Here is a 26,430-nt window from a genome sequence, read left to right on the forward strand (position 1 = left end):
GCCCCCGCTTGCCGCAACTAGAGAAAGCCCTCGCACAGAAACGAAGGCCCAACACAGCCAAATAAATAAATAAATAAATGATAATTAAAGGTGCTAATAATTTAAAAAAAAAAAAAAAAGAAGAAGGAAACTGGGCCCCTATCTCACACCACACATCTGAAATGATCCCAGGTGGAAGAAGAACCCAAAACCATCAACCTTAGAGAAGACAAGATAACAGACTTTCTTTGTCATTCAAAATGCCAACCATAAAGACAAGATTCAGAAAGCTGACCACATGGAAACCTTCTGCCTCAATGACACCACAGGGAGTGGAGAGGCAGAGGTGTCACACCCCTGACTGACAGGGTTAGAGGCAGGGAGAAAAAGACTGAACCACCCAGGGAAGAAGAGGAAACAGACACAACAAGCAAGTCACAGGAGACAGGACGAGCCAACAAACGAAGAAAAAGGAGCCTGGCCTCACTTATGATCAGGACGGCACAGTTACAGCTCAAGGAAATGTCCCATGGGTGTCTGAGAGGGGAGTGGGACTCGGGCCCAAGGCTGCGGAGCGTGGTGGTTCGCACAGCATTCTGCTCGCAGTGGGCACATGCCAAGGTGACATGATGGCCACATGCAGGCAGGTCTCAGGCCACACCGGGATAAGTGAACATGGCCCATCTCCAAGGACAGAAGAACACAGTTTTGGGTCTACAGTGTGCAGCAACATATAAAACTCACAACACCTGGTTTAGGAAAACACACAAAGGAGGTAAAACTAAAGAAAAGCAAGCAAGTCATAGTGCACCCCCGAAGGTAGTGCTCCCTCTGGAGGGGGGAGAAAAGGAGACAGAAGCAGAGAGAAGGATCCAGCAGCTTCAGAGGCCACAGGAACGTTCTGGTCCTTAACTCTGGGGTAGAGACTCGGAATTGGTATTTCTGTTTTATTCCTTAAACATGTTTTATAAATAATCTTTCATATCTACTCAATATTTAATTTTTTAAAATTAATTTATTTATTTTTGGCTGTGTTGGGTCTTCGTTGCTGTGTGTGGGCTTTCTCTAGTTGCGGCGAGCAGCGGCTACTCTTTGTCGTGGCGTGCAGGCTTCTCACTGCAGTGGCTTCTTATTGCGGAGCACGGACTCTAGGCGCACAGGCTTCAGTAGTTGTGGCACGTGGGCTCAGTAGTTGTGGCTCGCAGGCTCTAGAGAGCAGGCTCAGTAGGTGTGGCGCATGGGCTTAGCTGCTCTGCAGCATGTGGGATCTTCCTGGACCAGGGCTCGAACCCTGGTCCCCTGCATTGGCAGGCGGATTCTTAACCACTGTGCCACTAGGGAAGCCCCTATGTTTAACTTTTAAAACTCTGAAAAGAGAAAGAAATGGCAGCCTGATGACCCTGGAGCAATGTATTCATGCACACTGAGCGTACCGGGACTGCACAGACCTCTGTGGCTAAAGGGGAGGGGCTCTCCACAAGGACAACAGGCCCCGTTACAGCCCCCAGACCAGTGAGCTGTGCCAAAAGGCTCAGGACGGCAGCCAGCAGGACCACCAGGTCTCAGGGTCTAAAAATGAGTCAAAACGTAGATTCTGCATTCCAAAACAGTGCCATACAAATGCATCTTATAAAATAGAAGCTTTTGCGGGAAAGACTGAACCCTCACATTGGTTCCCAGCGTGGTGTGACTTGATGTGTGAATGTTTAATAATGGTTTAAAACTAATGATTCTTCAAAGTACCTGATGCCTACACAGGATTTGTGTAAGGGTGAGATCTGTGTTATCAAGCCAGGTAATTGCTATTAAACACCACAGGAGGGAAGAGACAATGGGAGTTCCTAAACAAGGCTCTTTGGAAATATTTTCTTTCAAGAATGATATGGAGAACACTTTCCCAGGGCTCCTTACTGTCCCCAAATCTGAGGGGTCATCTAAGCAAGTTGTCACAGGCCAGCCTCACTTTGTCCCTCCACTGCCACCACCTGAAAGGAGCAGATACAACAGTGAGGCCTGCCTGCTGCAGAGGAAAGACAGACTGCTCACTACCCGCTGGCCCGGCCTTCCTGGCTCAGTGACGGTCCCCGCCCCCACAGCCCTCGGACCACGCAGCAGCGCTAATTCAGAAGCAGAATGAAGACCTTCATTCCAAAGAGCTGAGGAGGAGACCAGGAGCAGGGACAAGACTCTCAGGCCCTTGTGCCCTTCCTTTGCACGTCACCCGCTGCCACAGATGCCCACAGCATGGACGAGCCGGCTCCAGACGGGGTCTCGGCCCCACTTCTGATCCCTGAAGAGGTGAAGTCTTTGTCACAATCAGGTAGTCTCCGGTCTCCAAATCACCACCAGGAGGCCCCGGAGCCCCTCAGCTTCTAGGCGCTCTCCCGGGTGTTTGATGCATCCCGCAGGTAGTAAGCTGCGCCCGTACCACCGAACGCTATTCGGCAATGAAAAGAATGAAGTACTGCAGGCTGCAGGCATGGAGGAACCTTGAGACATTACGGTAAGTGGTGAAAAGTCAGTCACAGAAGACCACACACTGTAGGATTCCGTCAGGGAAACCTCAGAGAAAGCAGATCAGTGGTTGCCAGGAGTTGGGAGGATTGGGGCGTAACTGCTAAAGGATGTAGGGCTTCTTTTTGGGGGACAAAAATGTTCTAAAATTAGATTGTGGTGATGGCTACACAACCCTGCAAACATCCTAAGAGCCCCTGAGCCGGGCACATTAAATGAGTGAATTGTGTGGTATGTGAATTGCATCTCAATAAAGCTGTTTAAAAATGCAGACTTAAAAAAAAAAAAAAAAAAAATGCAGACTTAGGGACTTCCCTGGTCCAGTGGCTAAGACTCCGTGCTCCCAATGAAGGGGGCCTGGGTTTGATCCCTGGTCAGGGAACTAGATCCCACATGCTGCAACTAAAAGATCCCGCATGCCGCAACGAAAATCCTGCATGCGGCAACGAAGATCCTGCATGTGGCAACTAAGACCTGGTGCAGCCAAATAAATAAATATTTTTTAGAGAGAATTTTTAAAAATTAAACTAAATAAAATTTTAAAAAATAAGTAAGTAAAAATGCAGACTTGCTGGAACAATAAAAACAACAAAACAATGACTAGACATGCACACACTGATATAAAAAAATTGCTGAAAGATATCAAATCATTTTAAAGAAATTAGATCATCACTCTTTCTGGGTTTTCATTGCTTGCCTATTTTATTTCCAGGCCCCTTCTGCCAGCAGGTCTTTGTGGCCTAAGTGCAGTGAGATTGTGAGCAGACCTGTCAACCTAGAACTCCTTACACAGTGAAAATATCCTTCAGAAATGGAGAACAACATACTTCTCAGACACACAAAAGCAGCCCTGGACTACAAGAAATATTAAAGGGGTCCTCCAGACAGAGCGGTGCCAGATGGAAACCAAAGTCTGCCCAGGATGCGGAACAAGCAAGGTGCCTGCCTGTGACCAGAGCAACTCCCATGAGGAGGATGGGAGCCGTGTTGCTAATCCCCAGGGAAGCACCCAACTCCGACTTGTTCAAACCAGATCACAGTTTTCAAAAAAGTCGTTTTTATAGCTTTCACAGGAAACAAAGGTTTAGAAATGGACAACTGCTCGTCTAAGCGGTTAACCTAAACTTGGGTCCCGTCAGGAGAGCCTAACTTCTGCCAAGCAGCTCCAACCTTCACTCCTGCTGAGGCCCTGTTAGGCACCAATTCTCCTTTTCAGAAACTGAAACGGTCTGTGTTGCAGTGGTTTCACTTCTATTATGTACCCCTAAACCCAGTGCGTGTCACCCCCACTTCTGCTTATAAGCCCTAACACTACAGAAGCCTGCCTGAGTCGCTAACAAAAGCCCTGGAAATGCCACAGAGTCCCTTATCCACAAGCTAGGCTCTAGACGACCACGGCTGACCAACAGCTCCCATGGCCAGAATGCACCAAAATTAGCAACGTCCAGGACAGGTCAGCGTCCATGCTGCTCTCCATCCACTTCTCTCTTTCGGTACCATTGCATTTTTACCTTATAAAACACATCAGGCACGTACTGCTCGCTGCTGGACTCCTTGGCGTAGCCGAGCTCAGGGGCGTCCTTGCAGGGCAGCAGGCACTCATCTCGGACCAGCGCCATGCACTGATTGGACACCTGGTACCCTTCAAAGTGCACCTGGTTGTCGGGGCCACCTGCAAGAGAGAGACCTTCAGCGAGAATCCTCCAAAGGACGTTCAAAACAAGTGTCATCCTTTACCTTGGACCTGCAGAACCAACTTTCATGAGTGTGTCTTGGATAAGAATCAAAAATGTTTGACAGCAGTTTTACGACAGCCTTGGGCACAAGGCCTTGAACACAGGGTGTGCAGATGCCACTGCATCTCCTCAAACAGGCCCCACCAGCGACACGCTCTCTCAGAATCGGGAAGCAAGACTGTTAAACCTTCTCCAACACCCACCCAAAAGCATACTTGGGCTCCTGGTTTTTAGTTTCACAGAGATGTGAACAACAGACAGAGCCCTATGTTCCAGCAAATTCTGTTCTTGAGTGAATGCAGGGAGACGAACGGGAGTAGATGGGAGAAAACAGAAACCTTTCCCAGCACAGTGTCAGTACCTGCATAGCATGGACAGCAGCCCTGACCTCAGACACCTGTGCAGCTGGCACATCAAGGAGGCGTGGACCCCACCACAGTGCCTAGGAGGTTGCTCTCCCTGCACCGAGCCCTGCCCTCCACGCCTTCCACTCTAACCTCTCTCAGGCCCTGCTCCAAAGAAACCCACAGTAGGGCTTACAGTTTGGGACAAGGGTAAAACCCATCCCAAACGGGTCAGGAGGTCAGGCAGTACCGAGCATGCAGCCGTCTTCCTCTCCTGCAGAATCAGGGTTACACTCTTACAACTATAACAGCCATCATTTTTATGGCTTTGGAGAATTTAAAAAAACCTTCAATATCTCTTAGTTTCTTTGACAAAAACAGAATAAGTTACTGATCAGGGAACAGAAATTTTATCTGTCTGGCTCTCAAACATTTACCAGAAAGCAGATCTGATGGCCAAGCAATCAAAAATATGAAGGACAGGGCAGAGCCAGCCTCCAAGGGACAAACAGGGGCCTGTGTCTGCTTGACTCCGCACACCAGAGGCCAACAGCAGCTGGCTTCCAAATGCTGCATCACGCTGGACTCCAAAGGCCCGGTGGACAGTCAAGCCTAGCATCTTCTCTCTGGCCCTCAACTCACACACTCGGGGGAGGTGGCCAGGCCTGGACAATGACCGCTAAGGTCAAGGCAGCAAACACAGGGCATGTGACCCTCTGGTGCAATCCGGGGAATGAACGTCATAGCACAGTGAGTGTGCAGTTCACAAGGAGCAGAGAAGGTCGGGAAGGAACATAGAGGAGCCGCCCTTGGTGTGTGTCCTGTAAACCTGTGCTGGTTTTGAGACAGATCTGGCCTGTGAGAACCAGGGAAAAATGGAAAGCAGTATTTGTAGAACGGAAGGTTCTTAAAAAAAGCTAACTCAGTCCATATGCATAGTCTCCAAAGGCAGAGTCACTGACAGGAACCGCAAGCTCCCCTTTCCATGTGGAAAAGCAAGAAACCAGGTCCTGAGGGGTTCTCTGAACCTTGCTGGAAACCTGGTACTGTCCCAGAGACGAAGCAGGCCAGGCCAGTTAACTCTCATTCCCTTCCCAAATCAGTCCATCAGGAAGTCCACCGTGTGATGGAAAGGGGCGGTGATAAAGGACAGCTGCTACTGAGTCTGAGACGCAGCCCAGAAAGTAACACACACAGCTGAGAAATGGGTGTGAGTGTGCCAGGTGACCGAGACACAGAAACCAACATCATGGCAGGGAGTTTAAACTTGGGCTCTGTGATGATTCTCCTTCCACAAGCTCCGTCATGTGCACATGGGCAACCCCACATGTAATCATCACTCTTTTCCCCTAAAGGTTTCAAGCTAGAGAAGTTCTTAGAAGGGATCCGCAGACACAAGGCCAAATGGTAAGGCCCCCACACCCCAGCCAGCACCTGGGCCTGCAGCATCAGCAGCAGCTGTGGGGAGCTGACAGCAGCGTGACCGTGGAAGCACCATGAACCCCGGGACACACCAGCCAGTCTCCCGGGAGACGGCCACAAACACACAGGACTGCTCCTTCCTGTCCCATCAGGGTCTTAAGAATGGGACTTCGGCAAGGGCGTTTCAAACAGCTCCCCAGGGTACCAACACGTCCCTGGTCAAGAACCACTGATGCGGAGGAAGAGAACAATCTGTCTGGAGTCAGAAGATCTCTGACACTTTGGATAACCACCTTCCATCGCTGCCCCCTGGGAAAGGGAGAGGAATTACGAGTCTGAGCATCTCACAGCATTACCAAGAGGGACAAATCAGCACAGATGTGAAAGGACTCTAACTGCAGATCTTATTATAAGTTAAGTGATTTTCTGCCTTATAGTTCTAAAACGCTAGTAAAGTGCCAATTTCGGAGGCAAAAATTCCAGGGACAATCTATAATTTCCAAATTCCCAACAAGAGGTATGAGTCAATAACTGAAAGTACAGGCAGCCCCCAAGTTGGAAACTATTTATAATTCTAAACATGTACCAGTTCTCTGGGCCCACTGAATAATTCCCCACAGAAACAGTAATTAAAGGGGTGAGGTTACCATGGGAGCCCACGGAAGCCTAAAACAGCAGTTCTCACAAGGAGCAGTTCTGGAAATCTGTGGAGGTGATTTTTGGTTGTCTCAACGAAGTGGGGCAGTGGGGGGCAGGGGCTGCCAGTTTTAGCAGGCTAGAGTCAAAGGTACCAGACATCCTGCTGTGTTCAGGGGAGTCCCACACAATAAAGAACTGTTCCACATCCCACATGGCCTTGAAATGTCCCCCGAACACTCCTGTAGGCAAAACCCCTATTTGTGATGATCTAGGATTAGAATCAATTGTATTTTATACACAGCCACAGAAACAAACATGCCCAGCTTTAACACACAGCGAATCCTCTAGAAGCATGATACCACATAAGCTGAGGAAGGGCCCTGCTTGGCTCAGAGCTCCGTGGAGAGCTGCTGAGTGTCTAGGAACCACGTTGCTGATGCCTGTGCAGGCCCCGCCCCACAAGGTTGGCAGCTCCCGCTCCTCCACTGTGCTATCCTCAGCAGGTACCAGTCCCCAAGCACTGGCACGCAGAATGTACTGTCTTATTACATGCTCCTTCACTATTATTTCTCCTTAATGTTTTAGTCAGCCTACCACTCTGCTTTCTTTTTTAGAATCAGCTGTGTGGGCAGGTATATTATCTATGAATTTTACTTTCTGGATAGTAAAGAGGTGTCACAAATGTTCTAAAGAGCAGGTGTCCAGTCTGATAGGCTTGAGAACCACCAGCCTAAATGCCTGGACCCAGAATCTCAGCCTAAATGAAGGGGGCAGGGGTTTATGTGATGCAGGGAGTAGAAAGAGAATACTTTCCTCCCCTTCATCAAACAGAAAGCTGGCTTGGCAAAATTCTGATTATGTAAAACGTGTCTCTGCTCTCCTCCTTGGCTCCTGCTATCCTGAGTGCTCTCATCACGACAGGCCCCCTGCCCCATCTGCCCCCATGGAAGGACTCTATGCTACAGAATTACTGCTTCTGCAAATCCCAGTCCAAACTCCCATCCACTTCCTTAAGCATCTGACCCCATTAACTTATGCTAACATGTGAACAATGCAGCCATGGCCTCTCATGCCCCCAAAGTACATTCATTTCAAAAAGGTGCTGGTCACTCTAAATGGATCTCAAATCAAATGGATCTTAAAAATTCAGACAGTATGAAAGATGTTTCCCTTCCCATGGCAGTGGTAACAGGCTCAGCTGGGATTAATAAGGCATCTAGTTACTTACATGCTTGGGCTGTTTGTAAACTGGTATTTTGAACTAGAGGAAGCATGGTTACCATGAACAAACTGGATTATCATCTCTGTGATGGTAGAACCCAAGTCTTCACAGGATAGAGGTTAGTGTTTACTTTAAAAAACTGACCAAAGAGATTGTTTTTATTAGTTGGTTCTCCAAGTTTCAAATTCCTACTTCTTTTAAATCATATGGTCTTATGCCTGGCTTTTCTCTAGGACAGCATCTCAAGTATGTTATAAAAGATTTGGTGGCACTTTTTTACAGGCCACAGTCTTTTATTATTATATATTCATGCTGTACATAACATGTAGTATGATGTGCACAACACCTCACACACACACACTCATCACTCCCAAAAAAAGCTTTATGGAAATGGTTTCTTAAAATGACACTCCCACTCATAAATAAAAAAGTAACAGGAACAGTAAAGCACTCTTCTCCTGGACAGCTAGACAGAGTCATCCTTGGTTACTGGAAAGGGGCAAAGATAGCCCAGAACTCAGATCCAGAACCAAGTGAACTTGGACTGAGGCCAAGAGAATGGACTAGAGGAGGGTTACACTGAGGCCGCAATTCTAGTAGTTTTGTGTGATGCTGAGTAGTTCAAGATTTTTGCCGCAAACCAAAAAAGAAGAATCTTATGTCTCACAGGCCCATTAAGAAAATCTATTGTAGGGACTTCCCCGGCGGTCCAGTGGTTAAGACTCCACACTTCCACTGCAGGAGGCATGGGTTCGATCCCTGGTCAGGGAACTAAGATCCCACATGCCGCGCGGTGCAGCCAAAAAAAAAAAAAAAAAAAAAAAAAAAAGAAGGAAAGAAAGAAAATCTATTGTAACTAAGTGAAGAATGCAAAGCTACTGAAAGAGGAACAAAATATATTAACAAGGTAGTAATAGTTACAATATAAATGCCCCCATTTATACCTGTAGCCACTGCAGTAACAAACTTGGATCCAAAATGTCCATCTGGAGAGAGTCGACATATGTTGGGATGCTTATTTTGAAAGTCTCCTGCAGTGATACATTCTTCTGAACTCAGGAAATAGGTGTCCTAAGAAAAGAGAGCCAGCATACCAAGTTTTATAGCATCATGTCAAAATATGCTTCTATTTCTTCTTTAGAAAATATTAAGAACTAAACTATGACACGTCACAAACTACGGTGAAGCAAGTACCTATAATTCCTGACTGTTACCAACTCCTCACAGAAAAACACGTGTAACCAGTAACGCCAGAAGCACAGGCAATCCACCTCATGGGCTGACCTCCAAAAAGCAGTGGTTTATAAAGGTAAAGTCTCTCTGATCTCCGAGACAGAATGAACAGACCCAGCCTTAATTTATCAAGAACACTGTGTTGAAAATAACGTGGTCTAAAAGCCAGGGTAAGCTGTGCAGAGACACTGGAGAGTGCAGCCCAGAGCTGGTCCATAACAAGCTCTGGCCAAGCGAGCATCCCTGCCCCATCTCACCTTATTTCGACTATATCGAACTGTACCCTTTCGGGTATCTTCCGAGACAAGGTCTGTAAATATCCAGCCAACCTGCATAAAAGAGAAGAATACCTTCTGAGTCTCTCCCTGAAACAGGTGATGAATGTCTTCTAGCTTCTGCCCAGAGAGGAGACTCCTGGAAGCCAGTTCTTTCTTTCTAGGTGAGTCAGCTCCTCAGCTAAGCCACTGTCCACACCAGGGCTCTCAAACTCTACTCGGCTGACACTGGCCGTCCTCCCCCTGGTGCTGCCGGGTGGAGATGAGGGCAAACGAGCACATCTCATTTATTTGTTAGAAAAAGTCTTCTCAGCACCACCTCTGTGCCCTGCACTATGCTAGGTGCAGGGGACCTCTGGGTGGATCAAATTAACAGAACGTCAGTGAAAAGGGAATGTACACTCCAGAGAGGAAGACAGATAACGAGCAAGCAAATAAAGACAATGCCACTTCAGATGCTAGGGCTTTCTCTGTAAGACAGGAAAACATACTCCCCAGAGAATGCACGTAACATAAAAAAGAATGATAGAACAGAGGCTTCGCACAGCTGCTCCTCTGAGCTCCGGTGTGGCGCTAAGGGAAGCATCTGAGGGTACAGGGATCTGAAACGCCAGTCCCAGGGCTTGGGGCAGGGTCGGCCTCCCTGGCACGTCCTGCTACAGCAACAGTGCCTGTCTGTGTGCTCTGTGATCCCTGGCCTTCCTGTGTCCACGAACCTCACAGCTGATTACCATTCCTGAACCAGAACCTGGCTGGGAGGTCTAAGAGCGGGGCTGGAATCCAGGCACACACCTACTGTCCTTCGGAGAAGTGATCTGCTGCTTGTGACCCTCTCTAGCACAACCCTGACATGAAACTCTTCAATTCCATCTCCTGCAGACACGACCAGGCAAATCTGGAGACTTTCATTTTCTTTAAAAATGCCCAAAACCCCCCGAGGAGGATGGCAATGGAGAAAATGAGACTTAAAAGGATAAATGTAACTCAGCAGTAAATAAAGCAGAACCAAAATCAGGCTAAATTAGGGCTAAGGAACCAGTGTTTGGAGAAAGGCATTTAAGTACTTCAAGATCTTCTAATTATGACTATCATGACCAAACGTTTATAACAAACATAGGTAAAAAAAATTACACTGATTTTTCTTTTGAACAAGAGAAACTTCCAGAATTTAAACCAAAATATGCCCCTAAATCATGATGCTGACTCCTTGTTAGAAACAACAACAAGACTTTTTTGTTCTTAAAACGATACAGTGACTTTGTTCCATAGCATTCCTGGGTTATAAGGCACACTTCCAGTCTTCCCTGTTTATCTGTAGGGAGTTTATTTCTCATTGTCTAAATTGATTAGGAAATAAAGGATAAAACTTACATAGCTATTAAGAGTGAATTCCTAAGATGTGTTCAAATTCACAGTTCAACATTATCTATAAAACGCCATCTTTATAGTTCCTGGGAACTTAAGCAAAGATGTGAGATAAACCAGACAATCAGACTCAAAAAGAAAATTCTCCTCTGTCTTCTAACTGCCCAGGAAAACTAAGAAGGCTTACACGCTCAGATGCCTCAATTATAAACAGGAGGTTCAATGAGGATTGAAGAGGGACCACCAGAAGCTCCAAGTGTGGGGGACAGAAAACGATGAGCGCAAACAGACGCGCGAAGGGAGAGCTCACACCTAGGAGGATGTGCCTTAAGAGCCTGGCGTCAAGGTCCCCTCCGGCAGGAAGTAGGGGTCTTGCTCCTGCTGCTTCTTTCCTCCCCCACTTTGAGGCAATCCTTAAGAAGTATGTCTGGCGGATTTAAATATAACAGTCCCTGCACTGGGATCCTTTTTTGGGTGCCCAATAAACACAAGCGAGGTTTCAAAATGTGCCAGGCCTGCACCTGACCTTGTGCAGTTGGGAGTTCAGCCCCAGACCAGGCCTGGCCATACCACCCACCTAGACATCCCCAACACAGAGCCGGGGCCCCCCCTCAAGGCCAACAGAATACTTCAGTACCTTCCTCAGGCCAAGTTTGGCAGCAATTTCATCAACCACCTCAGCCTTTGGGTCTTCAAGAAGCTCCAAGCTATTCTGTGTACCAATCTGTGGGGGTATTAAAGAGAGAAGATGGATTTAGAGGAGGGGTTCACAAAAGCAGCACAGCAGCTCTGTTCCATTTCTGGCTCAGGTGTCACAAAGGAGCACCGGTCTCCCCCTTGCCAAAAAGGAGAGTTAAGGCAGCAGGAAAAGCTCAACCAGATAACACAGGCCAAGCCCTCCAGGCTCTTCCCTTCTAGAGCTGTGCTTTGCTTTTAATCAAGATTCAGAGAACATGAAGAGGCGATATTCAGGCTGGTTCAAGTTAGCAGCTCCGCATGAAACATGTGGTTGTTTAGGACTAGGGAAGGCTCTCTGCACCTTAAGGTTCCTTCGTTGGGGATAGAAGTTAGTTTCAAAACTCTCTTGGATAAATAGTTTTCACTCCAAATAGGCTTGGCTAGATTAGGTAAGATTAGAGCTGTAAGGTAACGTTCGTTCCCAGAAAACAGCCTTGGAAAATTCGTATGCAGCTCCTGCAGGGACAGTGGTTAGCTTCACAGGCAAGGCAGAGTGAGAGAGGACAACAGATACACACACCCTAAGCCAAGGATAGGGCACCTGAAATAGGTAACCTGCTGACCGGTGGGCAGAGCCCTCAGCTTGGGGCAGTGGCGGGGGGGCTTGGGCTGGCTCACATGCAACCTACACCGGCCACAGGATCCCACTTCCTGCAGTGGACAAAGCTTGCTGAAATCTTTAATCTGCACTGAAATGCAGCTCATAACGCTAAGCATCGTACCGAGCAGAAGACCTGGCTATAGAATATGAAAGTGAAGGTAATTCCAAATTGAGCTATACTAATTGGGTATATCCTTGTAAATTAGTCAAATCCTGGCAAAACAACAGAAGAACTTTATGTTGCTGGGTATGACCCATATGGAGATCATTAATACCTCCAGAGCACAGGTCAAAGCACAAACTCAGAACAAACCTAAGGATTTTGTTTCATGACATGTGGCAGCATGAGCTTCAACTTCTAATGAGCTGGGGGTTATTAGAGGTCAAGTGTTTCAACCTCCAAGATCCCCAGTTTGGGAGCTCTGACGATGTTGTTAGTAGTCTGGACACCAGAGGCTTCTGTTCCAATTTTTGTTCAATCATACTCTTATCAGAACTGTTGAAATGCTTCATGAAAGGACCCTCCTCAAAACTGAATTGGAACGTCTTGTGCTTCCAAAAGCAGCTCCCACTGACAGAGCACACTCAGTGCCCAAAGGGTCAGACAAGCAGAGTCTCTGGGTGAGCATCTACTGCCATCTCATGTCTCCCTGGAAGTGAACCATCACAAAAGGCCTGGTCAAACATTTCATCTGTAGCTCTCAGTAAATAATGAGAATATCCAAGGGAGTAGACAACACACAATCTGTATAAACACAGCCAGGGAAGAAACGGCATCTGTGCAGGAGCCACACACCTGCACAACAACCAGTGGCCACAAGGCCTGCAGTTTCAGACCCTGGTTTATTTAAAAAGTAGACCAGTCACGGTGAGATCTCCAGAACACGGCACAGGTGACACACTTGTGTATGGCGTGGTGCCCACCCAGAGACAAAGGAGGGGATACTGTGAAATATCTGTGTATCTGCTTATACTAAAAAAATCAAACTTTAGAGATCTAAGCCAAAAACTGCTTAAAGTGGGGGCTACCTGTAGGAGAGGGAGGAAATTAGATGAAGGGGAAGACGTTGTTTGTGGATCTCACTTTGCAAATGTGCAAATTTTTTTTACTTTTCCAACATTTTTTTAAATAAAAAATTTCAGACATACAGCAAAGGTTAAAGAATTTACAGTGAACGATGATATCCCACCACCTAATTCAGCCACTAACATTTACTATGTTCCATTCACCCCTCTGGCCATGCCTCAGTGCACCACGTTTTTGTGTTTATACATCACACAGTCACCTGCAGGCACAAGACCCTCCCCCAACTACCTCAGCACATCATGAACCAGGATGCAATACGGTTCCAATCTTCACTTTTGTAGTAAACTTATATACAATAAAACAAAATAAATATTTTATATAATATATACTATACAACCATATAAACATTTTACACAATTGTACAAATTAAAAAATATATACGGGCTTCCCTGGTGGCACAGTGGTTAAGAATCCACCTGCCAATGCAGGGGACACAGGTTCGAGCCCTGGTCCGGGAAGATACCACATGCCACGGAGCAACTAAGCCTGTGTGCCACAACTACTTAGCCTGCGCTCTAGAGCCCACGAGCCACAACTACTGAGCCCACACGCCACAACTATTGAAGCCCGCACGCCTAGAGCCCATGCTCCGCAACAAGAGAGGCCACCGCAGTGAGAAGCCCACGCGTCGCAACAAAGGGCAGCCCCCACTCACTGCAACTAGAGAAAGCCAGCGGGCAGCAACGAAGACCCAACGCAGCCAAAAATAAATAAATAAATAAATAAACCTATTTTTAAAATAAATAAATAAAAAATATATACATAAAACCAATCCCTAAATACTGAAAATAAAACAAATGAACATAAATGTGTAACTCATTGGTGACATAATCATACAGGGAAGATCTTCCAAGTGACTTTAAAACACAGTAACCAACTGCTGGTCCCTAGTGGGATATACCCTAGGGGCCCTCCCCTCCCACCAAAACAATCTTCAACTGTTTTCAGTCCTACACTGGTGGTAATTTTGATATTGTTATTAAGACAGTTACATGTGTGGCATAAGATAAAGAACTTGAGTAATTTTGTGACTCTAATTCCATAAATATTGGGACAGCTGATTGTAGGCATGGACAGAGGAGATACAGAAGCAGAAGAGAGAGGGCAACTGTATGACACTTTTGGGGGAACTGACAAAAGTTGAATAAGACGGCAGATTAGATAAAAATATTGTATCGAAGTTCAATTTACTTAAGTTGCTCAATGTACTTGTTATATGAGAACGTGTCCTTATTCTTTGGAAATATACACTGAAATATTTAGGGGCCATGATCTTACTCTCCAATAATTCAGAAAATAAATACTGTGTGTGTGTGTGTGTGTGTGTATAGAGAAAGAGATAGACTGGGCAAATGATACAGTAAGAGAAGCAGCATGCAACCTGAAAAGGGCTCCCATACAGCCTTCAAAACAAAGCAATACAGAGACCCGTAGACTGCAAATCCTGTTCACATCTACCTGAGGAGGTTCATAAATCGCAGCCACTTCAGCCCTGATACCAAGAGGAATGTCTTTGTGCTCTGTGTACCGTCCATACAAGTACCCGAAGTGCTGGTTCCCTGTCTTCCTCCAGAAGTCAAGGAAGCGGTCAGCAACTGTATGATTCTCAAACATGATGTTGTCCACATGTCTGTATTTCTGTAGAGTTAACAACAATGGGCTAAATTAAAACACTCCATCAAAAATAAATAAGTTACTATTTTATCACAAACCGTTCACAAGTATCTTTTACCTAGCTTTTTAAAACACACACACACACACACACACACACACACACACACTTTAAGAATGTACTCTCGGGGCTTCCCTGACGGCACAGTGGTTAAGAATCCGCCTGCCAATGAAGGGGACATGGCTTCGAGCCCTGGTCAGGGAAGGTCCCACATGCCGCGGACCAACTTAAGCCCGTGCACCACAACTACTGAAGCCCACGTGCCTAGAGCCCGTGCTCCACAACAAGAGAAGCCACCGCAACGAGAAGCCTGCGCACCTCAATGAAGAGTAGCCCCCACTCTCTGCAATGAGAGAAAGCCTGCGCACAGCAACGAAGACCCGACACAGCCAATCAATCAATCAATCAATCCATCAATAGATAGATAGATAAATAAATAAATAAATAGAATGTACTCTCGGGACTTCCTTGGCGGTCCAGTGGTTAAGACTCTGCGCTCCCAATGCAGTGGGCACAGGTTCGATCCCTGGTTGGAGAACTAAGATCCTGCATGCCACACGGGGCAGCCAAAATAAAAAAAAAAAAGAATGTGCTATGCCCTTAAGACCACTTCAGGTTCTAGTGGGTGGGAGGGGTAGGGGTGGGACTCTCATTAAATTAATTCAAATTAATCTTACTGGGATTTTGCCTAAAATGCAGGTTTTCACAATCTCTAGGTCAAAAAAACAGTTTTCAAAAAGAAATTAAGACAGAAAGAAAGAGAGAAGGGGAATTCCCTGGCGGTCCAGCGGTTAAGACTCCGCGCTTCCACTGCAGGGAGCGAGGGTTCGATCCTAGTTGGGGAACTGAGATCCTGCATGCCGCACAGCGCGGCCAAAAAAAATAAAAACAAAATTTTTTTTAAAATAGAGGGGAGTTCCCTGATGGTGCAGTGGTTAAGAATCCACCTGCCAATGCAGGGGACAGGGGTTCAATCTCTGGTCCGGGAAGATCCCACATGCCACGGAGCAACTAAGCCCATGCGCCACAACTACTGAGCCCGCGCAGCCTAGAGCCCAAGGACCACAACTACTGAAGCCCGCGTGCTGCAACTACTGAAGCCCGCATGCCTAGAGCCCGTGCTCCGCAACAAGAGAAGCCACCGCAATGAGAAGCCCACATACGGCAATGAAGAGTAGCCCCCACTTGCCGCAACTAGAGAAAGCCCGTGCACAGCAACGAAGACCCAATGCAGACAAAATAAACAGGAAGGAAGGAAGGATGGGAGGGAGGGAGGAAGGAAGGGAGGGAGGAAGGAAGGGAGGAAGGAAGGAAGGAAGAGAATGAGAGGGAGGGAGGGATGGAGGGAAGGAGAGAAAGAAAGGGAAGAAAGGTTCTCAAACAGTTAAGGAGGCGTGGAATTCTAAGGAGCTAAGAAACACGGGCTGGCAGCGGCAGGGGAAAGATGAGGAGGGCTATTCTTGGAGGGCTGGACAATAAGAGTGGAAAAAGCCAGAATAACTGCACACAGTTTTCCCTGATTCTTTTTTCACTCCTTCCTGAGCCCAGCTCCCTTCTTAACCTGGCCTGGACAGATGCCCTGAGCTGGTCCCAGGGCAGTTTTGTTCAACTACCAACTTCCAGAGCCACAGTTTCTTAAAAGGTAAAGTCACAACCACTGAGCATTTTAAACAGTCACCAAGAAAATTCTGCCTCCACACAAGCCAACAAAACAGAAAACTGAAGGCTCCCCTCTATGCTTGAAAGAGCTAGAGATCTTACAAATAATGTCCTCAGTGTATGATTTCCATAAAAGGGTCAATCAATCAGCCCCAAAATACCCAAGACTCTGCCCCATGTAACTCACACTGCTACCGGCAGCTCCTTTCCAAGGAGGGGCTTTTCCAGACATTTTCACTCCTCAGTCATGAACACAAATCTACTGCTTTCTGCGTCTAGATGGATACAGCGAACATCTCACCTGTCTATTCAGCGTGATGGCACTTGGCTGGCACTTAGTACAGATGCCATTAGGCCACGGAAGGTGTCCCTCACACCCTGATTTAATCTTGCAACTGATGTTCTCCAGGGCAACAAATTTCCCCCTGAAAAAGAAAAGGCAACTTAATTAATTAAACATTACAATGGTGAAAAGTGTAGCAGGAAGCTGGAAATAAAATGTCAGGTATCTCACACTTCCGGAAGGGAGTTCTCAGGAGCTAAGCACGTGGTATCCACAGCAGGGAAAATGTGCTAAAACTTATTCTAATGGAGTTGTAGCTTCTGTCCTGTACATCAGACTGTACAGGAATACAGAAATATTTTCCGATAAAAACAGTTTTAATTTTCACTATCACTAACATCTATTTTTTTACTTTTTTTTTTTAATTGGAGTATAGTTGCTTTACAATGTTGTGTTAGTTTCTGCTGTACAATGAAGTCAATGTGTGTGTGTGTGTATATATATATATATATATATATACATATATATGTATACATATATATACCACACATATATGTATATGTATACCTATATCCCCTCCCTCTTGGACCTCCCTCCCACACCCCCATTCCACCCATCTAGGTCATCACAGAGAACTGAGCGGAGCTCCCTGTGCTATACGGCAGGTTCCCACTAGCTATCTATTTTACACGTGGTAGTGTATTTATGTCAAAACTAATCTCCCAATTTGTCCCACACTCCCCGTCCCCCCGTGTCCACATGTCTGTTCTCTACGTCTACGTCTCTATTCCTGCCCTGCAAATAGGTTCATCTGTACCATTTTTCTAGATTCCACATATATGCGTTAATATATGATATTTGTTTTTCTCTTTCTGGCTTACTTCACTCTGTATGACACTCTAAGGTCCATCCACATCTCTACAAATGACCCAATTCCGTTCCTTTCTATGGCTGAGTAATATTCCATTGTATATATGTACCACATAAGATTTTCAAGAGTACTGCTAAATATCTAGATCTAACCTATGCCACTGACAGAAAATGAAGTTCTTTTTAAGTTCCATCAACTTATCAGAAACATTTATGAGTCTAGTACTTAGACTTCTGTATAAAATTCTTATTCATAGAAAAAACCTGATTAGGATACATAACAAAGATATCTTCACTCTGCTTTTGGTCAGTGAGGATGTCCTGGGCCCCACTGTGGACTTTGGGTGAGTCTGCACAAGTGACTTCACCCTCTGCCACATTCCCATTCACGAATGGTCCAGTGATCAGTCCTGTCCTCACAAGCCAGCAGCATGCTGGAACGATGGCACCTGGGAAGCAATGATTGCCACCTAGGCTGCATGTTAACAACAGCAACAAGTGAGCCCTTGACCTAGACTGACAAAAGGCAGACAGGTCCCAGCACACTCATGCTCTGGTCAAGACAGCTCCAGAGCTTACCCTACAGATGGGCAAAAATGGGCTTCTGGTGGGATTTTTTTTTTTCCTGGTCTAACGTGTTTTAAAAGTCATTTTAGGATGTCAGTGGGTTGTCAGAGAAAAACTACGAGCAGGCCAACATGACATTCTTCACAAAACGTTGCTGACTCGGGTTCAGCCACCGTCTCCTCTCCCTGCACGGATAGGAATCATAAAATCACAGTAAGAAGTCTGTTACTTTCTGGTGAGGTGAGCATATCAACAGAAGGGGGTTGCACAGGCAAGTACCTGACATAGTTTAAAAGAAATCAAACTGCTCTCAGCTTGCCACTGTCACAGCGTGCTCTCTAAGAGCCAAGGGACAGCTGCCCCCATTGCCCAACCCCACCCACGCTGCCCGTCTGGCCAAGCCTGCAGACAGCAATGCTGAGGCACCAGAGGCCAAGCCATGGACAGCGCCACTGCTTCAGCCCCACTACAGCTGTGAAATTGAGCTGATAAAGAGGCAGCCTCCAGGGCAAAGGGCAGACTCCACAGACACAGGACTGGCCACCATCACGCCTTATCTCATCCAGGTTCAGAAACAACTAAGTTGCCAGGGTACTGCATACCTGAGGGAAGGTCAGCGGGGTGCCCCCGGACCTCCACAGCCTGGCCTCTGCCCGCTTGGCCTCTGCCCATGCTCTGGGCACTGTGGATTACAGCAGGCACCAGAGTCTCCCCCCACTTGTTTCTCTTTTAGAATCAGGACAAGATTCACGAATACAAACACTTCATGCCCAGACTCTGATCTTTACTTTTCTCACTCATATGCCCAGGGGCTTTAAGCAACACGTGCCAGAGACAGAAAATGAACTCTGCGCACCAAAGCCACATGGGTGCCGCCCCCTGCATTCAGGCTGCTTACTTGTCGGCCCCTCCGGTCAGCTTCCGGATGTAGGCGTGGAAGGACATGTGCTTCACGGGAGGCTCCAGGTGATTTAGGTAGTCCTCGTCGAAAGGCTGCCAAAACACACAGTCAACACAGTCATGCACTCGCCGCTGGGGTCGCGGTCTCGGTCGCAGCCTCCACCCACCAAGCCCCGAGGTGGGTGGGCAGGCAGTGAGGGAGAACTGGCGATGGGTCCTCACTATCGTTCTAAGTCAAAACCAAGTTCTTCTCTGTGTACCAGTTATCTTTTCAAGATTGAAATGAATCTCTATTAAACACAAAATGCTCTAAGTCAAATAAATATCAGGTAAATTTTGCACACACACACACACAAAAAGCCACACGATGAAGCAAGAGGAGCCTCATGAAGAAAACCAGGTTGGCCTTCCTGCCGTAAATCCAGTGTTAACCAGTCACCAGTCGGCACTATCGTGGTAACTCTCAATCTCACCACGACAAATCAGTAGAGGAGACGTGAGATTCAGGGTAGAGTAAATCAAAACGATGAGCGTGAAAACCGCCAGGCCCAGCTTTGTGTCAGGTTTTAAAAGGACTGTCCAGGGAGCCCAGTGTAAACGCTGCCCCTTTATCACAGCAATACCCATGCCCCAGCCGTTCATAATCCACCCAGAAGGTCACTCCCATAAATAAAGGCTCGTCCTCTCAGTGTAGCCTGCACTAGTGGGAATATGAGGCCCAGGGCAATAAATAGGTTAAGTTCCTTGAACCACTCCGACCCAGCCCAGGGACTTAGGGGAAGTGTCAAGACGGCTCTGGGAACTCACTCTACTCGGACTCTCACCTCTAGAGGAACGCAGTGCACGCACTTCCCCAGAGGCCCATGTCGGCACCTAGAGCACAGGGAAGAGAAACGCACGGCGTCAGCATGCTGCTCTTCTGCAGCTGCCTCCCTGCATGTTGATACTTAAAAGGCACATCATACCTAATAAAGTACTTCCCCATCCACATAAAATTATCTGAAATGGTATGTGGTGAACAATTTTTTTTTTTTTTTAAAGGGAACGCTATTTATTTATTTTGGCTGTGTTGGGTCTTCATTTCTGTGCAAGGGCTTCCTCTAGTTGCGGTGAGCGGGGGCCACTCTTCATCGCGGTGCGCGGGCCTCTCACTGTCGCGGCCTCTCTTGTTGCGGAGCACAGGCTCCAGACGCACAGGCTCAGTAGTTGTGGCTCATGGGTCTAGTTGCTCCGCGGCGTGTGGGATCTTCCCAGACCAGGGCTCGAACCCGTGTCCCCTGCACTGGCAGGCAGATTCTCAACCACTGCGCCACCAGGGAAGCCCCAAGTGAACAGTTTTTAATGGTTTAATATTTTGGTGTGTATTAGAAAATACCGACCAGCGCACCAAACCTGTGATTTCATGGCTATTAACTGATTTCATGGATATTAACAGAAACTAAAAGCAAAAGTGAATGGATTTAAAGTCAATTTAAATAAAAATGTTTGGTAAAGACTAAGAAAGTTGGTACATGGACATGGCAAAAACCCTGAGAATGGTACATAAATAGCTAAAGTGTGGAAAACACCCACTTCATGCATATTTTGGAAAAAAGCAGGAAAAGAACGCTGGGCTCTGTGGGTTTCAGTCTGCACACAGTAGGACGGTGGAGATGCGTTCGGGCGCCAACAGGCTCAGTCACAGCACTGTCCACATGGGGTCGGAACTCCTAGGTGCATCGCATTCTATATTTCAGAGCAGAAAGGGCCTGAGTCTCCCAACAGGCAGACTCTTGCAGGTGATGCATGCACAGGCACATGCACACTCAAAAAGATTCCTAATGAGGCCTCACAAACATGGATCGGGGTAGGAGCGGCACTGGGTCCCTGGGAGGAACACAAATGGGGGCAGAGAGCCAGTTGATGGCCACGGCCACAGAGTGGCTCCACGCCAACTGCAGCTCAGCACCATCTGGGGCCCTTTGATCTGAGACATACAAGTCACTAATGCAGCATGTGGAATCCCAATATCTCAATGTCTTGCTTACAGGGTGATGCAGTTACAAAGACTCCACTGAAGAGACAATCTTCGCTCAGACAATTTTACATCATTGAGTGGGAACTCAGATGTTTCTAAATAGTCTCCTTAAAAAGAACTGCAAAAAATCTAAAGTAAACAAATGTACACAAGCATAAGCATTTTATACAATCCTTGGTGAAAAGTGAATATTCAAAGAAGGAGCAGCACCTTCAGCAAATGAAGTGTTCCCTAGAAGAACGGAAAGAGTGTACTGAATATGGAAGGTTGAGATTCCTCCACTAAAATTAAATGAGACAACGTGAACAAGGACCTACACCAGCAGGTGCCCAGGTACCACCCCCTCCACCCTGTCACACTTGCTAAAGCCCACTCTGCACATGCATTCAGGTGTCTCAGGGGCACACCATGGTGAGGACTTCTTAGAACTCTTAGTTCTCAACACTTAGAAAATTTTAAACTACATGTGGGGCTTCCCTGGTGGCGCAGTGGTTAAGAACCCGCCTGCCAGTGCAAGGGACACAGGTTCGAGCCCTGGTCCGGGATGCCACGAAGCAACTAAGCCCTGACGCCACAACTACTGAACCTGTGCTCTAGAGCCCGCGAGCCACAACTACTGAGCCCGCGTGCCACAATTACTGAAGCCCGTGCACCTAGAGCCTGTGCTCCGCAACAAGACAGGCCACTGCAGTGAGAAGCCTGCGCACGGCAACAAAGAGGAGCCCCCGCTCGTCACAACTAGAGAAAGCCCACATGCAGCAACGAAGACCCAATGCAGCCAAAAGTAAAAATTGATTAATTAATTTTAAAAAAAGACAATCACAGTGTATTTTAAAAAATAATAATAATAAAGTACACGTGGAGCATACTTTGAGATTCAAACAATGAGAAAAAGCTCACAGAGTAACTTGAAGTGAGATGTAATCTGAAAATAGATGGTCTAACTCAAAACTTACATTTCTTTATCAGGACATGTTACAGACATTTCACTTCACTGACACTGTGGCCCCGCAGGCACTTACAGCTGTGGGTCACGGCTCCTGTAGATCTTCCCGTCCTGCCTGCTGAGGTACTGGTCGATCTCATCTTCCACCACGCTGGGAGCACCAGAGGCCTTTAACCCCAGTGGAGCCGATGTCTCCATCTCAGACGACGGTCCAGCAAGGCTCGAGGGAAACAGGAACAACAAATCTCCATGCCTGTTCAAATGACATATGTTAAGTAGAGGCCGCCTTCCTTTCTTCACAGCCTGCGCTGCACAGAAGATCAACTCAGGTGTGAGAACCTCTGACACCTGCAAACAGCAACATCAACCACCCTGCAGGCCTAAACAATGAGGCTTCCCATTTTAAGAGACCAGAGTTCTCTTTTCCCACCTCCCCTATGCCTCTTCCCCTTATGAAGGTCAGCAGCAGGCTCTCTGGACTGTAACATAACTTCCCTACAACCACACTGCGCAATCTATGCTGCACATGCATACACGCACCTGATTCCACAAAGAAGACACAAAATCACAGCTGACACTGGAGCTGCATGGCCCCCTCCCTCCTCCTTCTCTGCTTAGCTCCCACTTGCCCTCATTCGTTCCTTGGCCTTCTCTTCAGCTGCCCCCCATTTACTTGCTTGGGACATATCCTTCCACTGCTTTCTCTACATTCACAAATACATGTGTACATAACACACGTCACTGATATACAAACCTGAGATGATAAGAGACACACTTTCTGCATTTGCTGTTCTCTCATAATCCCTCCAAACATGGTCTACGTCTGATCAACGTTCCGCAGTGAAGTTGCCTCACAATACGCTTTGCTGCTCCCTGCATGACGGACATGGCTCCCTGTGGGACCTGCCACCAAGGGCCCCACTGCGGAAACGCCCAGAGACAGGCAGCCGCACGGTCTCCCAGCCATAGGGCGGATTTCCGGGAGAGGGCCCGTTAGACTTCAGGAGTTTTGTTTGTTCCTAAAGCCGCTGACGTACTGCTTTCCACAAAGGCTGCCACGATTCACAGTGCAAAGGACAATATTCGGTTTTCGATCATTTTCAACGTGAACGGCGTCCTTCCACCGTCAGACCCGCCGCTGACTTCGCCAGAGCCTGACTGCCACCCCGCAGGTATGGGTGAACAAGTCCCCACCCGGGAGCGCTGCGGGTCCCGAGACACTCAGCGTGTTCAACACCAGTCCAGGAGGAAAAGCTGTAGCACCACCACCAGGAAAGTATTTCACTGCTCTCAACAAGATGCACACACAGGAAGAAAGACTGAAAGAACTGCCTGCAGTCCCCAACCAACAAACGGAGAGAATAGGAGCAGGCGCCACAGCTGGGACGGCAGGAGGCTGGGCTGCAGCTCTTCAACGGGTCTGCTCGCCCCTCTTTTCCCTCCCATAATTTAGGGTGATAAAATCACCAACTTGTAATTGAAGATTTGTTTCTAACAGCAAATGAGATATTCCTAAACACCCTCCAGCTTCAGGATACATGGCTCAAATGCTACTCAGTTTTAACAAATATCCTCTAAAATGCGCTGTGGAGCTCTAAAGAAAGGAGTTTCCCCAAGGGTCCAAAAACCCACAGCAGCTCAAATAAGAAATAGTGAAGGAACCTCCAGCCAGCCCATTATGGGAACCCTGAGCTTGGCTTATAGCCATTGTCTGGGCCACGAGAGACGAGGCCTTGAGCCTGCCTGCCCAAAGAGAGCTGCTGAACCTGAAACGCCACACAAAACCAGATGTCTAAAGGATGTCTTGACCGCTGGGAAAAACCCACCAGCTGAAAACAGGAACCAAGGAGGAATCCTGTCTGCCTCCATCCACTATGCTGTAGGGGAAAAAGTCACTGCTGAGAAGTCTGTAACCAAAGGCCTGCTCTGCCATGTGTCCGGGGTACAATCAGGGATGCTTCTTGGTTCAGGAAACCAAAGACAGAAATTAACTCAAGTGCTGGGCCCATGACGCCCCCTTGTGCCGACAGAAGCAAATGGCTTCTCCGTAGAAAAGCCACCAACCCCAGATCTTTCAGGGCCCCCTAAGACCAAGACTGGCCAAATATAAGCTCTCAAAAAAAGGTCACCAAATATACAAGAGAAACAAGCCACCACGAGCAAGGGAGGGCAGACAACAATCAACAGATTTAGACAGCCAAGGACTTCAGGTGTGGAATTCAAGACAAAGAATATAAACTTACGTATAGAATGTTAGCTGGAAACGGAACAAAAAGAGTACAAGCAACAAGAGACTATCCGCAATGACCAGGGGCTCAGAGAGTGGGCAGAGGGGCTGCAGACTCAGCAGCTCTTCCCAAATCCCCCGCTTAGGGACAGGCTAGACAACAGCAACAGTGTGACAGGATCCTCACAAACCCTGAATTCACTCGGGGGAGATAGACCCCAGACACCTCAAGACCCGAGAGGGAAGCATCAGGTGTGTGACAGGCCAAGGCAGAGCCACCAGGGAACCCAGCAGTCTTCACTGGAAGCCTGGGGGTCAGTGTGAGAGCACAGCAGGAGCTGGGAAGGAGCCCCTGCGAGCACATGACCTAACAGCCAGGGCTGAAAGGAATCAAACAGAATTAAATAGAAAAAAGTAAAAAATGTAATCACCGAAATAATAGAGAGAATGGGGGAGAGGTAATATTTAGATATAATGTGGACTTTCCTGGTGGTCCAGTGGTTAAGAATCCACCTCCCAATACAGGGGACGCAGGTTCGATCCGTGGTTGGGGAACTAAGATCCCACATGCTGCGGGGCAACTAATAAGCCGACGTGCTCTAGAGCCTGCGCACCGCAACTACTGAGCTTGCGTGCCACAACTAGAGAGAGAAGCCTGTGTGCTGCGATGAAGATCCCCTGTGTCGCAGCTAAGACCTGACACAGCCAAATAAATAAATAAACAAAATATAAAAATAAATAAAATAAAATATCTTTTAAAAAATAAAGAGATAATGGCCAAGAATTTTCTAGACCTAACCTGCAGATACAGGAAACACATTTTACATCAGGTAGCATTAAACCAACCAACCAACCAACTAGGAATCCACACCTGGACAGGTCAAACAGAAACCGCAGGACCCCAAGACAAACAGAAGACCTTAAAAGCAGCCAGAGGGGAAAAAAAGAACCTACAAATGAACAAGAGAATTATAACAGCCAGCTGAACTGCGACAATGGAAGCAGAGGCAGTGGAGTGAAACCCACAAGGAGCTCAGGGTGACCACACTCTTACAGACATGGTCAGATAACTCTCGAGTGGTGACAGGACGAGGTTCTCAAGTTTGGGCTTGTGTTGCTCAACAAGCATCATAACTATCACTGGAAAGACATGCTCTAGGATAATCCAGAAAGACATGCCATCCAGCTGTGACCACACCTCAGGTAGACAGGGTGTTTCACTCTGCAGCCCCCGTTTCTGGCATCCAGTCATCAGAATAGCTTAGACACACAGCTGCCACCCCTGCAGTGTTCGTCACGTGCAGGCACCGGACAACCATGTGGAAGAGGCATCGCCACCCCCTTGCAGACAAGGGTGGTGGGGCCCAGTGAGGTTAGGTGACTTCCCAGGCACACAGCCAGTGAGTGTTGGGTGTGAGTCCAAACCCGAGTAACGCCCATAGGAAGTGATTCTCAAGATGCGAAAACCCTTTGCAAGCTGGGAGGAAAGATGACCCTCACCCACTGGAAACGAACGTAAACAGGGAAAGGCTTTACATCATCACAGCAGCAGGCAAAGAGCAGGTGCCGAGCGAGTATTTTTTTTTTTTTTTTGGTAAATATTTATTTATTTATTTGGTTGTGCCAGGTCTTAGTTGCTGCATGTGGGCTCCTTAGTTGTGTCATGTGAACTCTTAGTTGCAGCATGCATGTGGGATCTAGTTCCCTGGCCAGGGATCGAACCCCGGCCCCCTGCATTGGGAGCACGGAGTCTTAGCCACTGCGCCACCAGGGAAGTCCCCGAGCGAGTATTTTTTGAAGAACAAATAAATTAATGCTAAAATTGTATTTCTCCCCCCTAGATATACTAGTTGTGAATCTAAAAATGACCACACAAACTGCCAAAATAGCCTATTATTCTGACTGGTAAGAGGCACACAGCCAAGTGCCAGAAAAGCCCAGCCCAACCCTCAGCCAGTGGCTACAGCAGCCAGGCTGCCTGTAGCCCCGATGGGAGAATTCCTTGCCCTCTGTCTGAGGATAAAGATGACTTGAAGGGTTCTGCTCACTGATACGTGAGGTGTGCCCAGGCAGTTCAGACAGGAGTCAGCAAACCTCTTCTGTAAACGGCCAAACAGTAAACATTTTCGGCTTT

The 26,430-nt window shown here is 47.3% G+C and overlaps 1 protein-coding gene across 1 annotated transcript in view; it reads right to left on the reverse strand.

Moving 5' to 3' along the window:
* Positions 1–26,430, reverse strand: part of NPLOC4 (NPL4 homolog, ubiquitin recognition factor) — a 56,215-nt gene that overhangs the window by 17,988 nt on the left and 11,797 nt on the right. The window contains exons 4-12 of the mRNA XM_068529916.1: positions 22,146–22,322; positions 19,931–19,979; positions 19,105–19,199; positions 16,788–16,911; positions 14,614–14,793; positions 11,367–11,453; positions 9,347–9,418; positions 8,801–8,927; positions 4,005–4,165 (exon numbers count right to left, since the gene is read on the reverse strand). Of these exons, the coding sequence (XP_068386017.1) occupies positions 4,005–4,165; positions 8,801–8,927; positions 9,347–9,418; positions 11,367–11,453; positions 14,614–14,793; positions 16,788–16,911; positions 19,105–19,199; positions 19,931–19,979; positions 22,146–22,322 (1,072 nt within the window). The remainder of the gene's footprint in view (positions 1–4,004; positions 4,166–8,800; positions 8,928–9,346; positions 9,419–11,366; positions 11,454–14,613; positions 14,794–16,787; positions 16,912–19,104; positions 19,200–19,930; positions 19,980–22,145; positions 22,323–26,430) is intronic.

This window comes from Eschrichtius robustus, chromosome 20, assembly GCF_028021215.1.
Source record: "Eschrichtius robustus isolate mEscRob2 chromosome 20, mEscRob2.pri, whole genome shotgun sequence".
Lineage (NCBI taxonomy): Eukaryota > Metazoa > Chordata > Mammalia > Artiodactyla > Eschrichtiidae > Eschrichtius > Eschrichtius robustus.